At 32.7% G+C, this 17,739-nt stretch overlaps 1 protein-coding gene across 1 annotated transcript in view; it reads left to right on the top strand.

The window, feature by feature from the left end:
• LOC129228100 (bystin-like) overlaps window positions 1–5,952 on the top strand; it is a 59,242-nt gene extending 53,290 nt beyond the window's left edge. The window contains exon 9 of the mRNA XM_054862740.1: window positions 5,689–5,952. Within this exon, the coding sequence (XP_054718715.1) occupies window positions 5,689–5,908 (220 nt within the window). The 3' untranslated portion in view covers window positions 5,909–5,952. The remainder of the gene's footprint in view (window positions 1–5,688) is intronic.
• The last annotated feature ends 11,787 nt before the right edge of the window (window positions 5,953–17,739 follow it).

Genomic DNA, 17,739 nt, shown 5'->3' with positions numbered 1-17,739 from the left:
TTCAAGCATGATTGATATTGTTTGAAAGAAAAATAAGTATGACTTTCCTTCCTTACAATGTAACTGTACTGTCTGAAAATGAAAGTTATTGAGTTTTGATTTTTTATAAAATCCAGCCTGAGTCTAAATCTTACTTAATACTTTACTTAATAAAGAAAATGTTTTAGGGTCATTGCATCAAAAACTATTTTTTTTTTAAATAAATTCTGAAAAAAAAAAAAGACATCTAAATCAAGTATATGGAAGAACCAAACTTTAAAACACAATCTCTCTGCTTGAGCTCAATTGCAGATTCCACTTTTGTGCTTAGCACGGCAGTATGTGGGGGTGGCAAAAAAAAAAAAAAAAAAAAAAAAAAAAAAAAAAAAAAAAAAAAAAAAAAAAAAAAAACAGGTTGGACAAACATTGCATCATCGAATAGAAGTAAAATAATTTCATTTTAATGAGTGTCTTATTTACTTTTGTTTCTCACTTTATTAGAAAATAATTTACAATGTATCTATAATATCTTTTATATATTTTTTATATATCTTTTTTTGCTGTACCCTGTACATTTGGTTTGCACAGTCAGCAGAAACATACTTCTGTGATTAAAGTATGCTTGTTTGCTTTATGAAGAAGGAAAACAAATTCTTCGCTAAGGATATTGCTTTTTTTCTTTTGCGAAAAGTATTGAATGTTTTTCGATCTACAGTGGCTCCCAAAAGTTTTTGTTCGTACGCCTACGACTTTAATTGAAATAGGACTCTATCCATTGGTTAGAATTAACATTTCGGAATAGGTATTTAATTATAAGATCTATGATCAATTTTCAACAAAACTACATGAAATTTTTTAAAAAAAATATTAAAACTTAATTTTTCAAAAATCAAAAACCAAAAAGTGCCGGAAATTTTATCTCACAAAAGTCTTTGTACACTTTAAAAAATGTCTATGTATTATTGAATAATCTAACTTTTTATTAAGTTATTATTTAGTAGAATATCATGCAGTATCAATAACACCTTTTAAATGTCTGGGAATAGATTTCATTCTTTTTTTTTTGCGTAATGTCTGAGTAAGTGTTTAACCACACTTCGAGTCTTACTGTTTCTAGTTCTATTTTCGTTTCAAAGCCGTATTTTCGTAATCTAGCCTCCAGATATCTCTAAATGTGTTACATTAAGTTCAAATCTGGAGTTTGAAGGGTAATTTCTAAACTTTAGGACAATTTTTGAGGCATGAGATGCAAAAGTTGAAAACCGTGTGCTTCTTATCGTTATCTTGATAAAAAGACAAAGTTGTTTCTGATAACAAAATTTCGGCTAAGAGTTCAAAATTCGTTTTTAAAATATTTAAATGAACAGCATGATTCATTATTTCATCAAAAAGTTCCAAACTATTAAGTCTTGGTGCTGATATGCACCCTCACACAAACACACCTTCACCGTCCTGGTTAATTGCTCCAACTAAGTTCTTAAGATTAAGTTCCTAATTTTTTCTTCGATTTACAATTATACAACAATTTAACCAAAAATCTTGACTTCATTTCTATCTGTAATTAAGACGTTATTCCAAAACATTTTGAGCTTATTTATCATTGATTTTGCGACGTAAAGCGAAAGCTTTCTGTTTTTCGTAGCGCCAAGAAAATTTCTGTGGGAAAAGGGCAATTTAATCCAGATAATCAGAGAACTTGGCGAACAATTTTAGGTGAAAATTAAGTGTAAAAATTTCCATTAAACTCTGCAGAAACCTTTACAGCAATCAAATGTGTATATTTCATAAATTTTTTAACTGCAAATCTTCGATCACGCTTTGCCAACTTCACTGGTTGACCTTTTCTTACCTTGTTTTCAGTCCGATTCTTTTCTTTAAAGCATTTTATCAAGCACTTTACTATAGAATGGAATAAATTAACTAATTTAGAGACATTTCAAACCAATTTACCGATACTATGAGGAAAAAATTCAAATTTCGAATGGTGTTTGTGGTTTTTACGAATACCAGCCATTTTAAAGTAATAAGCACAATATTAAGGAATAAATAAACAAAAAATTAAAGCCAAATGACTTTCAAGGGTCAACACAATGCAAAAATAATAAAAAAAGACATATGATGAATTTTAATCATGAATTTATTCGAAAATATTTGAGTGTACGAAGACTTCTCTGTCTCTTCGTTTTTTGACCCATTTCAGAAAGAAGATCCGTCAATATTTTGAAAAAACTACAGGGTTTTATTTTGAATGACATAGGAATGATGTGAAAAAATATTGGACTTCATATTCAAATTCAGTTTTGCGTTATTTCGATTTTACTAAAAAATTTCAAAGTGTACGAACACTTTTGGGAGCCATTGTATATGCAAATTATATTATCATACAACAACTTGCATTATCAAAGTTGGACAGAATTTTAATATACAAGGGGTCGGGGGGAGGAAATTGCATCAGAATGTAAGTATGAGAAATTTCTAATCTCTTTTTACTGAAAATTTTAATTAAAACTTCCTGAAAAGTTGAAAAAAATAATTTTTTCAATTTTTCCCGAAATGGAAATAAACCCCTTCGGGGAAAAAAAAGTTTTTCGGATATATTCTGGTTTTTTTCTCGACTGTTCGACTGTTGTAGTTGCAACTCAAGCTCGAAAGGCATGCCAGCTCGAAATGATTCGATTTCAATGTGGCATGTTCCAGAACGGTGATGGTGTTTTGTCTTGTAAATAAAATAGTTATTGTGTTTCTAAATTGTGCCTTCTCATACAATTATTCTACCTAAAATACATAATAGTACTGGTTTAGAATGTAATTTTAAGATCAATTTGATGCAAAAATATCTCATTTGATTTTTCAGTAAATTGGTGCTGTTATGTGCGTAATAGGGTTTACTCTTTTTGAGTGGCATTTATTTATGTACAAAACATGTTACATGAAATTGAAGCTTGTCACCGAGTTATACAGCCCTTCAATACTGTCGTCGGCATTGTGTTCAACCCATTTCTGAGTATGTGGAAGGTTTAAGACTCCTTTAGCAGGGTCTGTTCTTTTGACAGTTCGATTGGAGTGATCTATTGCCGCAAGAAGTCTGGAATTGTTCTGAAGCTAATACCACAAAATTGTTCCTTCTTCTTTAGAATGACTTCAAAGTCTCGAAGAATTAAATTTTGAAGAAAAATCCTATATTTTTGGTACCCCGAGGAATTCTACACCTTATGCATAGCGCGTTATGTGACCTTTCATTGAAAGTTATGCCCTACTTCATCAAAAAAGAAGCTCTTATAGGGCAAACTGGTGAACGTTTACTTGAGTTAGATCCAATAAAAGATTTTGAATTTCATGTGGATAAAAGGTTGCCCCAATAGCCCCAAATGTACCACAAAAACATTTATTCAAGTAAAAATATCCTGCACTTGGCCTAAAATTTACAATTTTCTTCAAAAAACTAATATTTTTCAACATATTTTTTAAAAAAACATAAGGTGAATTTTCAGAAATTATAATGCTGAAAAATAGAAACAATAGAGTAGGTAATTAGCACTAAGTAGGAGATTTTGCTCTCTTGCAATATTTAAGTCTCAAAATTTAGTACTCAAAAATATAGGTTTTTTTTTTATGTTTCAGTTAACTTTTTCATTGTAATTACATTATTTTTTTATTATTCATTTGCAAATATTGATTTTCATATGTGTTCGCTAATAATTTTTGAAATTGATTTTTAATATAAATCTATGTATATTTTTAAAAAAAAATTAATAGAAAAAAAATCATTTTTTTTTTTTTTTTTTGAAAAAAGGTCTGCTGTATACCTTAATATTTTAAAATTATTGGATAAATGTTTTTGTGGTACATATGGGGCTATAGGGGCAACGTTTCATCAACCTGAAATTTCAAATTTCCCAAAAAAAATTTTTTTTGATTCAGCCTAGTACATAAGTGCTGGCTCACAATTTCAGACACTAGTCTGCATGGGTTGGCGTTGTTAAAATTATATGAAATATTTTACAGTTGTTTTGACCTAAAAGAAAAATATAAAATGGTGTGCGACTTGAAAAAACAATTTTTTTTTTGTGGATACACCGTAGTGTACATCAATGACAAAGATATTCCTAAGAATGTAGAAGATAACCCCGTCAATAAGTAATTTGGAATTTCATCTTTAACCTGTAGGATGAAACTACCCTAATTTGACCAAACTTGTTAAGGCTGTCCTGACTTTCTCTCATGGTCAAGCTTCTGAGGAGAGAGGCTTAACAAAAGAATTGTGACTAGTGACAAACCAAACATGAATTTAGACACAATTGTTGCTCTCAGAGTGATAAGACTTGGTAAAACACTGTGAAAAGTGTTGATGTAAATAAATAAAATGATCCAGTTGTGCAAAGCAGCATACTTGAAATATGAGGAACAGAAAGATAAAAAATCTGGAAGAAATAACAAGGAAAAATATGAAACCTAAATCGAATGATGTAACAAAAAAATCTTTTTGAGAAAAACTGAAAGAATTTAAGGAAAGCATTAATGCAGCTCGGGCAATGATAGAGGAGGGGAATACAAAATTAAAAATTAGGACTCAAATGTAAATCCATTATTGACATTAAGGCTAGGCAAGTTGTAAAATCCACTGTTAATTAATAAAAAATTTATAAGCTGCTCAGAAAGAGCCAAGCAGTTCCATGTAATTTGTTGCTAAACCATTTTGATTTTTAATTGAAATAAATTGTTATGTTATTTCCCATAATATTATCATCGTTTTTATTTTTGTGTGTGAGAAATTTAAATTTTTATTTTCTGACAGTGAAGAATCATTAAGGTATGTTTAACAATTTTTGTATACATATTTTTTCATCAGTGGCACTAAAAGATAACTTTTTTATAATGTGTATGCAAAATTTAATCTTTTTTTTTTGGTGTCCTTTAAATCCTATATTTTTTCAAAATGTGTCCTATATTTTTTTCAAAAAATGTCCTATATATTTTGTCAATTGGTCACTTCTGCACGGCTTTGCCTGTAGTAGAAAATGAAAAGGTTATTTGGTTTTTAAGATCTCTTCATATTTTGGCAGATTTAAAAACTTGGCAATATGACTACCAGTTGATTAGTCGCTATTACGACAACAACTGTTTTTTTTTCCCCAGAAAAAAAAAGAATGTCAAAAAATTGAAAACACGGTTGCATGTGCTGATGTACGTTTTAGCACAATTTATGTGAAAAATAAGGTTAAAATTGAATTTTTGAAAAATTACTTTGACGTGCACACCTCTATGCTACAAATTAATTTTGTGCTAAATGATCTAGGCACTATGCACGTCACAGATCCAGACACTTTCAGCTTTATTATTAGTAAAAGTTTTTGCAGGACAGTATTACAATTTAGTCTGCTCTTGCCTGAGTGATGCAAATCCCCTCTATGTTCTGGGCTGCCACTTGTTTTATTAATCACGCAGCAATCACCCATACTATTCCAAGATGAATAAATCTTAAATTGGGTTTTTGTTTTGAGCAATCTGTTTTGATTTCTCGCTCAAAGCATGTGATGTTCATGTAACAGTTATAAAGTAAGTGCACCAAATATAGTTTTCGTATTTGCATTTGGCAGACATTTTTTTTAAAACCTCTTACTTTTATATATATGTTAGCTTATTGCAAAATAATAGTAGCTAATTTCTCAATTTTTTAAACTTTTATTTCTTATTTATTTGTTTCTTTAGGTTTAAGAATGATGATAGGCAACTACCTTTACTATGGCATCAATGTCTGTTGACTTTTGCACAACTTTATAAAAACGATATCTCACAAGAGCAACAGCTTGAGCTTTTGGAATTGCTCACTATTCATCCACACACTCATGTTACTCCAGAAATTCGTCGGGAATTGCAAAGTAGTACTTATCGCAATTCTCAAAAAACTGTAAATATGGACCTAAATTAATGAATCTGTAAATAGTTTTATTTTGTTTTTGCAATAAACTGCAATTTGTTTCTATGTTTGATTTTCTTTTTCAAAGTTACTCTAAACCGTGTAAAGCCAAAATTAAAGTATGATTAGCTGCATTGCCAGGCGTTGCATTCTCAACCAGTGATCTTTAGATATTGACCAGCATCAGGCGCGATCTTTCCATGTTGACAGCAGCATATATTAACTTAGTATAATATTAGTATCATTAGCATTATATATTAACTTAAACTAAAAGTAATCCTAAAACTAATGTATATCACCTTATCAGATTTTAGCCAATCTATTGTGTCCCAAAAACGCTATTAAAACTGGCAGAGAGCCCAGACGATATTTTAACGTGCTGCAGAAACAAACAAATCAGAATTTTTTCCAATGAGATACTTGAAAATTTATGATTTGCTTTAAAATTAGAATAAAAATAGTGGAATACTTTTTATCAAAATGAAAGTACCCAACATTCACTCCAGCACCCTGACAATGTGTGTACAAAATTTAATGATGATTGGCATGGGTAGTTAATGCATGAAAAAATTACAAACAAACTCACTTTCACATTTATAATATTAGTAAGGATTATACTGGGTGAAATGGTGCTGAACTGCACCGGATTGCCGTTGTGTTCCAATGCTGCTTTTCTGGAAAAACGATAGGGAAGTTTTCCATTGTGGCAACGGCCTAAACTCAGAGAAACAGCGCATGCAAATCTGGCAAAGTTTATTTAAAAGGCTCCAGCTGAGTTGGCTAGCGCGCGGTATCTGGATTGATGTGTTGTGTAAATGTTAGATTATTCCGAGATGGAACTGATTAATTTATATTTATTTCTTTTAATGGTAATGTGTTTTGTTGCAATTTACAATAAATCATTTCGCTTTTAACAACTGGATTACCTGTCTCTACATTGGTGACCTGAACACGCAGTTATCAGTTGGTAGCGAAATGATTTCAAGAAAGAATGGGTCGCAGCAATTCGCCGGAAGGTAATTTATTTCGACGAAAAACTTCATTTTTTTTCAACTGTCTTGCTTTTCTGTGCATGTGTCCTTTGAGGTGCTTGAGTGTAGCATTGTACCCAAGCTATTAGTTGTTTCATGTTAGTATGGAAACAAAAGAGAATTTAAATTTGGCTCAAAAGGAAGTAAGTGCTGAAAACTTAAGTTGCAATAGGGTTTCTGTAAAAGTACCTAATTTTTGGCCTAATAATGCGAAGTTATTTTTTGTACAACTTGAAGCTAGTTTTAGGTTAGCTGGCGTTACGGTTGAACAAACGCAATTCGATCATTTGGTTGCGTCGCTAGATGCAGAAACTTTGTCTCATGCTACCGATATTTTATGTCAGCCGCCAGACAAACCATACACCGCAATTAAAGAAAGATTGTTAGCGGAGTTCGAATTTTCTCAGAGTCGTAAAGTAAAGACATTAATTGAAGACTTAGAATTAGGTGACAAATCTCCATCTATGTTATTACGAAAAATGAAAGAATTAAGTGAGAGGCATGTAGATGATGATTTTTTAAAAAATATTTGGCTTCGTAGGTTACCGGTACCAGTGCAAACAATTTTAGCGGTCAGTTCTGAAAATTTAGAAAAGTTAGCGGAAATGGCAGACAAGATTTGCGAATATACTGGGTTGGTTGTAAACTCAATTGATAAGCAAACTTTTAAATACCAAACTGCTAGTACTGAAATTCAGTTGGAACAATTGCAACTGAAAGTAGACGAACTTACTAAAATTGTAAAAACGCGCAGTCGCTCAAGGTCTCCAAATCGATCTCAGGGCCGTAAACAATTTAATTTGAGAGCTGAAAAGCGGAATAATTGGTTATGTTGGTATCATTTTAAATTTAAAGACAAAGCTACCAAATGTGTAAAACCATGCGCTTTTGAAGCGAAATTTTCAAATTTTTCAAAATCGTCGGAAGTTTCTATGACTTTTACTAAAAAAGGATTTAGTCGCAGACTGTATATCACTGATATTTTAACTCAAACGAGCTATCTAATTGACACAGGTAGCGATGTTTCTTGTTACCCAAAATCCTTTTTGAATTTAGACAGCGGAAAAAAAGAATTCACTTTGTACGCTGCAAATGGATCTGGGATTGATACTTACGGTACTAAGTTATTAAATTTAGATTTCGGGTTAGGACGCAGATTGAGATGGCCGTTTATCATAGCTGACGTTACAAAGCCTATAATAGGGGCGGACTTTTTGCAGCATTTTGAATTGCTAGTCGATTTAAAGAAAAGGCGTATTTTAGATCCGGTGACTAAATTTAGTGCAAGCGGTCGATCGATATTTTGCGAGGTTCCGAATGTGAAAACAATTTATGGGAATTCTGAATATCAAGAATTGTTAAAGAAATATATTGAGATTACACAACTTAATGTTCTTTCACAAAAGGTAATGAAACATAATACAGTTCATTTCATTGCGACTGAGGGACCCCCTGTTTCAGCTAAAGCGCGTCGGTTACACCCAACGCAACTTCAAATAGCTAAACAGGAATTTGAATATATGCTTGACAAAGGGATTTGTAGACCGTCAAAAAGTAATTGGGCTAGTCCTTTGCATATGGTCCCAAAAGGCGAGTATGACTGGAGACCAATTGGCGATTACAGAGCACTAAATCGTATAACAGTTCAGGACAAATATCCAATTCCTCACATTCAAGATTGTGTTAGCATTTTACACGGGAAGAAAATATTCTCGAAAGTTGACTTAATAAGGGCGTATCACCAGATTCCTGTGAACCCCCCTGATATTCCGAAAACGGCTATAATAACACCTTTTGGGTTATATGAATTTCCGTTTCTAAACTTCGGGTTATGTTCAGCAGCACAAACATTTCAACGCTTTTTGGATGAGGTTTTGAGAGGGTTGAATTTCTATTTTCCATACCTGGATGACATTTTAATCGCGAGTGAAAATCACCAGCAGCATAAAAAGCATTTAGAAGAAATTTTTAAACGTTTCCTTAACTACGGGATCGTTATAAACGAATCAAAATGTGAATTTGGGAAAGAAACTATAATTTTTTTAGGACATATGATAAACAGTAAGGGGTGTATGCCAGATCCAAAAAAGGTGAAGGCAGTGGTAGAGTTCCCTAAACCCAAAACTATTTCTGAACTTAGACGTTTTTTGGGTATGGTAAACTATTATCATCGCTTTATTCCAGATATCGCCATGATTTTAGCGCCACTTCATAAGTTTTTAATTAAAGCAAAAAAACGAGATAAGAGGGAAATTCCGTGGGATACTGCTTCAGAAACAAGCTTTGAAAAAATTAAAAGTGCTTTAGCGGAAGCAACTTTGCTTTATCACCCTTCTACTAATGCAGAACTTGCTTTAACAACTGATTGCAGTGATGTTGCGATGGGTGGTGTATTGCATGAATTATCCCCCGAAGGTCCCAAGCCTTTAGGTTTTTTTTCAAAGAAACTATCGGCTACTCAATGTAAATATTCAACTTATGATAGAGAATTGTTGGCAGCATATAGTGCAATTCAGTATTTTCGATACATGTTAGAGGCAAGGAAATTTATTTTGTATGTAGACCACAAACCTCTAACTTTCGCATTTCGGCGGAAACATGAAAAATCCTCCCCCCGAACTATCCGTCAGTTGGATTTCATATCTCAATTTACTACGGATATCAGATATTTACCTGGTAAGGGAAATTTGGTTGCGGACAGCCTATCGCGAATATCGGAGATCACATTTTCATCTCTAGATGATATAGAAATGTGGGAAAAATCACAATCTGAGGATGAAGAACTTCAGGACGTTTTAGAGGGACGAATTAAGTACAGTGGTAAATTAGCTAAAGTTCCTATGCCTGGTACCGATAAATCTCTATATTGTGATACATCAGGAAATTATAATAGATTCTTTGTTCCGCAAATTCTAAGGCGTAAAATTTTTGATACAATGCACGGTTTGTCTCACCCCGGCATACGTGCTACAAAACGTCTTATCGATAGCAAATATGTCTGGCCAAATATAAACAAAGATATAACTGCTTGGTGCAGAGCTTGTGTTCCGTGTCAGCAGACTAAAGTACATTTACATACTAAATCCCCGTTAGTTCAATTTTTAGTTCCGGATGAGAGATTTTCTCATATTCATTTAAACATAATAGGTCCACTAACACAAGTTCACAATTTTAAGTATTGCTTGACTATAGTGGATAGATTTACGCGGTGGCCTGAAGTTGTGCCAATTACTGATATAACAGCGGAAACGGTAGCTCGTGCTTTCGTACAATCATGGGTTTCTCGATTTGGTACTCCGCAAAGGATAACATGTGACAGGGGCAGACAGTTTGAATCTGAACTTTTTACGAGTCTATCAAAGATGCTTGGCATAAAATTAGCAAGGACATCGCCGTACAGACCCCAAAGTAACGGTCTGGTGGAAAGATTGCACCGACCATTGAAGCAAGCTTTGATGTGTTACAAATCCGATTGGTTTGAAGCACTTCCATTAGTGCTGTTGGGACTCAGATCTACGTTACGTGAAGACCTTGGCGCGTCCGCGGCACAGCTGACTTATGGGTCAACTCTACGGTTACCTGGACAGTTGTATGAAGAAAAAACTTTATCTAATATGCCTGACTACGTTGCACGTCTTCAAAGACTGATTAGCTCGCTAAGTCCATCTACTCCTATTCGGCATGGTCAACAACGGATTTATATCCCTAAAGATCTGCAAAACTGTACACATGTTTTTGTGCGCTTAGATGCTGTAAAAAAGTCATTGCAGCCGCCATACGAAGGGCCTTATGAGGTCCTAAAGAGAATGGACAAGAACTTTTTGATTTCGGTGAACGACAAGGAAAAGATCGTTCACATCGATCGCTTAAAACCAGCATTTTTAATTGCTGGAGATTCCAATCCAAGGACTCCTGGAGTTACAACAAGGTTTGGCCGCAAAGTACGTTTTCGTCTCCCAATGGTCTTGTGAGACTGGTGAGGGAGTCTGTGGCAACGGCCTAAACTCAGAGAAACAGCGCATGCAAATCTGGCAAAGTTTATTTAAAAGGCTCCAGCTGAGTTGGCTAGCGCGCGGTATCTGGATTGATGTGTTGTGTAAATGTTAGATTATTCCGAGATGGAACTGATTAATTTATATTTATTTCTTTTAATGGTAATGTGTTTTGTTGCAATTTACAATAAATGTTCGCTTTTAACAACTGGATTACCTGTCTCTACACCATTTTTCAATTTTATTTTTATATGATAAAATAACATGTATGAACATCGTAGTTGAAAAATTTTTTGTGATACGATAAGTAGTTTTTTTAAAAATAATTTTTAAAGTTCAAGCGAATGTGACGCCAAATGGCTCAGAAAGTGATGTCATCGGCTCTTTCGCCGTGAAGGAGAAACCGACAGAAGTGCAGTTGGCTTCGTTTAAAATGCTCTTGGCAGTTTGGCGATAATCTACAGAAAGCGTGGCAAGAGTTTTAACAATAGCGCGCCTAAAAGAAGGAGCGGATTTCTTTTTCTGCAATTTTTGACTTCAAGTTGCCTTTCTTTCTATGATCAAATATGGCAAGCATTGGTACTTACAAGTATTGTTTTGTACCCCAATGCACTTCAAGTTCAAGGAGAAATCCCAGAAAACGTTTTGTTAGCGTTCCACAAAATAATCTTAGGAAAAAGTGGTTTGCTACATGCAGAGCTGCCAACTTTTATCGTAGCATAGTTCTACTAGCTATGTAGCAGAACTTTGGCATTGTTCTGCTGGTCTAGAACAATGCCAAAGCTCTGTGCCTTTTTAATTTTATTCTTTTATCCGTTTGCACTACTACTATAAACAAATAATACTCATTTAAAAATTTTGGGATGCTTAACATTTTCTATTATATCTCACCAACGCAATGACTGATTTCAACTTTACTTTAAAAAGTGCTAAATTATATTTGTTTTTAGTGCATGTAAATTTAAAATAGTTTAATGGTTATGTAATATTAGGTGCTGCCATTACAGTTTCAAAGTTTAATCCCTAAGACATTTTTTATTTTAGTCTGGTGGCATGGATTGTAGTACCAAATAGAAATCAGATAGCTGTGGATTTACCTGGTGGTTTATTGACAAAATATTTAAGTTCATATTATACTTTTGATTTTGTTGATGACAAATGATATTTTGTCAACTGAAGAGAATTTACTTACTTTTTAATCTTAAATTTCATTAATTGGTGAAACAAACTTTGTGCCCGAAAAAAATCCCCCCCTCCCACTTCAAAAAATTAATACATATCAAAAATAAATAATAACTGATAATTTAACATCTGCAAATTAATTTGAAAAAAAAAAGAAAATTATTTTCCAAAAGTATTGGCAACCTTAATTTGCATTAGTTTTTTCTCATTCGTTCTTTCCGTTTTGCAACAAGATCGTGTCAGCAGAATATACAAATTGCCAGTAGCATTTAAGTTTCCAGCACTTTGCCTCGTTCTTCTCCCTTTCAATTTCAACCCAAGTCAGACTTGGTTGCTTTTCGGGGGCTCAGTTGAGTCTCTGTTTTTACCGACAGCTTTGGCTCACTGCTCTTTACATGAATATCATAGCTCTATATGTTTATTATTTCATACTTTGACTTAGAATGTTTGCATCAGAAGTCATTTAAAGTATAATGAGCTACTTAATATTGTAAAGAGCGCATTCTCAATATTTGTTTTGACATGTCATTGTATATATCACAGCCATAATAAACAAGTTACTTTTAACTTTGGCTCTTCTTGATATTGCACAAGATAAATATGTTTTTTCAAGAACAAGTTGCCGTGTTTATTAGCAACAATTTCCTATGACGTTTTAGTGATGAAAAAGAGAAGGAATGATTGGCAACCCAAAAATACATCAGGGATGGAGGGAAATATTTTTACTTAAGATCAATTTTCTGGGTGAAACTTGCTACAGTGTGAATTACACAGTTAAAAAAAAAAAAAAAAAAAAAAAAATCAAAGGAATAAACTATGCAACTTGCTTTGTGGTGTATGTAAAAAAGGAGTTCAGATTGAGTTTCTCTTAACAAGTGGGCATACAAATACTATGTTTGTTGATAAAAAAATACCCTTTTTTTAAATATCTGGTTATTAAAGCAGTTCTATTGTTTTTCAAAAATAAAAGAAAATTCTTAAGCACTCAAACTCCTAATTGCAGTCGAATGATAATTATGCGCCATATATTCCTACCAACAGCTAGACTCATAATCCTGTACAAGAAGTTATGAATTTAAAGACTGTTCTAGTTTTATTGCAAGAAAAAGGATCATATTGTTAAATTGAGAGTTTCTAAAGGGTATTTTCTGAAACTATTCCTTAATTGCCATCTGATTCAATGTTACAAATAAGTATACTGTTGAGTCAGAAAAAAACTTTTTCTTAAAATTTGATATTCCCTTTTGATCAATGTTTAAAGGAGCAAAAGGATTTTCCCACACACAAGAGAAGCAAATTAAATGCTGAACATAAAGACTGAAACTGACAGATATTCGAGTCAAACTTTGAGATACTTTAATTCCACAACTACTGCAGTAAGTTGCATTTAGATGTTCTGTGTGCTTAGAGCTGCTTATGTTTACCTAAATGGAAGATAAATTTAGTATGGGAGAGTTGACATTAACTCACTGTCACAAATTTAGTCATGGAGCACAAAAGTTACAAAAAATGTTAATGATTTGTCTGAAGATGAACAAATTTTCTTAAAGCTACGAACTGAATCAGAACAAGAATTCAAATATTTGTCTGCATCACAAAATATTTCTGAAAAAGTTTGAATTTCTGCAAAAGGTAATAAAATATTAATCATCATACTTCATAAAGAAGTTGGAAAAACATTTAAGTGGAATCAATATTTCAGAGAAAAAGTAGATAAAAAAATATCTTGTAAATAATAGGAATAACAGGCTGATTTGATAGATGCTGAATGTTTAATAAAATAATACATTAAAAATTGTTTGTAGGCTCTTTATTCTAGCAAATAATACAGCTATCTGAACAAATTGGGTAATGAAAATTTTTCGAAAATATTTTGTTTTAAATATATACATACCTAAAAAGAAATGTAATAGCCATTAATTTTATTTTTTTAAATGGCAGAACACACTTTTAAGATTCTCCCAAAGGCATTGGTTTTAACATATATGTGTATTCTAATACAGAGCTTCGCAACCGGTGTGCCGCGACAAGGAACCCGGTGTGCCGCGGTATTTTCGTAGTTATACAAAAAGAAAGAGCCTTGACGTATCTTATTTTAAAGTTACGACCGAATAGCGTTTGTATCGTTTTGCAACTTCTCAATTCAATCTGTCGATTATGTGCAATATGACATACCCAACAAGGGGAGAGGCGGGGTTTGCTGCCCCACCTCTTTTTAACTTCTTGTGATCCTATTACTTTCAGTTTTTGAAAACGGATTTTAATTTTCATGAAATCAACTAATTATACAGAATTTTTTCTAAATCTTTTGCAAATGGGAGTATTGTCCTCTCCCTCAGGAATTTTAGCCCCAGCTTTAGCATTTGTTTTCCTCTTTTCCAGTTCCGATACTAATTTCCTTTTATCATAGTTTCTCAAAGCTCGGTTCTGAGACTTAGTAAAATAGAAATTAAAACCATACACTGTTTCTCCCATCGTGAAACTCTCATGGAAGAACTTACCAGATGAACTGAAGTCAGCTTCGGCTGAAGTCGTGAAAATCGTGAATTTCATAAAATCAAAGCAGCGTAATTCTCGCCTTTTCTCCGTACTTTGTGAAGAAATGGGGGCAGAACATCTCTCCCTACTTCTTCATATAGAGATTCGCTGGCTTTCGCATGGTGAGGTACTATCAAGAATTTTTGAATTGAAGGACGAGGTACGACAGTTAATTCTCTTCACCTGCGGATGCATCAGTTAAAGACCTTTCTTTGAAGGCGCGAGAAAAATTTATGAACCTCAAGAGCGACCGTACTCTTAAACTTAAGTTGAACAAAGTGCCTCAGGACGAATTTTGGTTGCTGGTTAAAAATGAGTGTATCTCACTATCTCTTGTCTTGCTATTGATGTGCTGCTACCATTTTCAACTACATATCATTGCGAATCAGCCTCTCAGCTTTCGCACTTATAAAAAACAGTAAAAGATCATCTCTAAAGAGCCTGGATCAAGAACTTCGTGTAGCTCTTTCCAGCATAGAGCCGAACATCAAAAGTCTTTGCAAAAATTAGTGTCAAACAGAAGTTAGGTGCATGGTTTTAATTTCTTGCTTGCTTCTTTCTTGAAACATTATTTGATAAATTGTTTAGCTGCAGTGTGCACTTTAAAGACACGTTTGACAGAAATGCTTTAAAACATATGAAGCATAATTTTCTGTAAATAGCTATAGTTTTGTTGTTCATTATCAACCTCAATACATTCGAAATATTTCTGCTTTCTAAATAAATTTAAATATACTACGTTTGTTATAATTTTTTTATTCACCATGAAAAAAGTCCCCCCCCCCCCCCCGTTTTTTTTACCAGTGAATGATAAAAACATTTCTATATTACCATTTCGAAATTAAGTTCAGTGTGCCCTGTTGATCTAGAAATTTCATAAGTGTGCCGCAAAGTAAAAAAGGTTGAGAAGCACTGTTCTAATACAGTAGTTTCTGCATATGAAAGGACTGTTTTGATGAAAAAATCTCCTTTCAGAAGATATTTTTGATCAAGAAATCGCCTTCAGAAGGTAATTGTTAATAAAAAAACCCCTTTCAGAACGTATTTTTGGTTCAAAAACCCCTTCCAGTAGGTATTTTTGGTCCAAAAACCCCCTCCAGAAGGTATTTCTGGCTGCACTAGTGTACTATGTAATGAAATTAAAAAAAAAGCATTTTTGTGATCAAAATAAAAATTAAGGGTATTTCATGTGCAAATTATTGAGATATTTATATTTTTAAATACATTCATTTTTTGATAGTAGTGTGGGAAAATAAATAAATAACTAAAATTTAAAAAAAAAGAAAAAGAAAACCAATGAAGCAGATATATTTTTAAGCTAAAAATATAAAGAACTGAAAAAGCCATTAATTTTATTTCTTTTAATGACAGAACACACATTTAAGATCATCAGGAAAAAAGAATTTTTTTGATTATCATATTCTCTTTGGTTGATATTAACGTATTTCATAAAAAAAATTACGAAAATAATTTTTTTCTACTTTTAAAATATTACTTAGAATTTTTTTATATTTTTTTCTGAAATTCTCATACTTTCATTAATATTACTGTAAATTTTCATAAAAAATGGCTGAAAAATAAATGAAATAGAAATTATTTTCAATCAACGTGCAGAATCGTCATAGTTTGGAAAATACGGAAAATTCAAAATTTTGACTGGCTGTAAAATGAAAACTAAAGCAGATTGAGAAGAAAAAAATGATATGGATACTTTTCTACATTAAAGGACTAAACTCACCAAGTTTCATCAAAATCCGAGTCGGTGGGTGTCATGGCTTAGTTGAATTGACATGGAATGACCCTAAACAGAGAGTCAACTGTATATATAAAAATGTTAAATTCCAAAAAAAAGTCCTTTACTTTACTGCACTTCCCATGTTATTTTGTTCGGGAAATTTCTATCTATTTGTAAAAATGCCTATATTTTTCTGGAGAAATTCCTATATTTTTGGAAAAATTCCTATAATTTTTTATACATTTTTTTGTCGAATGTCACTTCTATGCCTGATAATGGGTAGAGATGTACCCAGTAGCACTTTGGCCAAGTACCAAGTTACTGAATATCAATTATGTTTTTAAAATAACCACTCACCAGTGATGGGCATTAATCAATTATTTTTTCAATTGCCTAGTTAATTGATTAAAACGGTAATTGCAATTAAATTAATTGCAATTAAACTATTAATTGTACTTTGCAATTAATTAATTAGATTAATGTACGTCGATTGCTTTTCACAAATAAAATAATTGCAATTAATTTTTTTAATTGTTTTATGAAACTAACAATTAACTTAATGTATCAATAGGTACAGTGCAGCATACAGAGTTCAAAGTATAATTGGAATTCGTATTTTCGTTCAGTGTTGATTGCTCGCTCGCCGCGTGAACTATTCTCGTCTTGGCAAGTTTTTTCTACACGTAAATGTTTGTGTTTTAATTAAGTGTTTAAAAATTATGCAAATCATTATTTTACAGTTTAACCTGTAACAGGGGAAATCAGAAAGAAGGACATAACAGGTGACTTAAGATCTCAGAGACCGCTCTGTTTAATTTTTTTTTTTAATCGTGTAATTAAGATGCATTTCTGTAATTTCCCTGAGATGTTCTTCGGACTTTTATTAGTACAGAAAATTTTTTGAAATTGAAATATGCCTTTTTTGAGGATATTTTGCTGGAGCCAGAAGATTTTTTGAGAAAAGTCATACGCTGCAGTAAATAATGTATTGTTCGTAATAAAGTTACTGATACATGAAATACACCGCCAGTCGCATTTCCAGTCGAGGACTGCAGTTTCATGCTTAATAGCACTCATCAGCCCGGTATAGGAAAGTGACTGAGCTGGAAATGGAAAACCTCTTAAGGAAGCCAAGAGTGCCAAACAAACTGGTAGCTAATATAGAATTAGCGCAGACAAGTGACCGAAGCAATGGTTCAGTTCAACTCGAGTATTTCATATATTTCTGCTTTAGTCCTGGCTATTGGGCGGTAATTTACTGAAAATTACTGATATTTTATTTGTTGCTAAAATGTGTATTTAAATAGTTAGATAGTAATATGGTACCCGTTTAGAGTCCACGTCCCAGGTAGACCTGTTGTCTGT

The sequence above is a fragment of the Uloborus diversus genome, chromosome 8, assembly GCF_026930045.1.
Source record: "Uloborus diversus isolate 005 chromosome 8, Udiv.v.3.1, whole genome shotgun sequence".
NCBI lineage: Eukaryota > Metazoa > Arthropoda > Arachnida > Araneae > Uloboridae > Uloborus > Uloborus diversus.
This window is presented reverse-complemented; position numbering and strand designations above follow the sequence as displayed.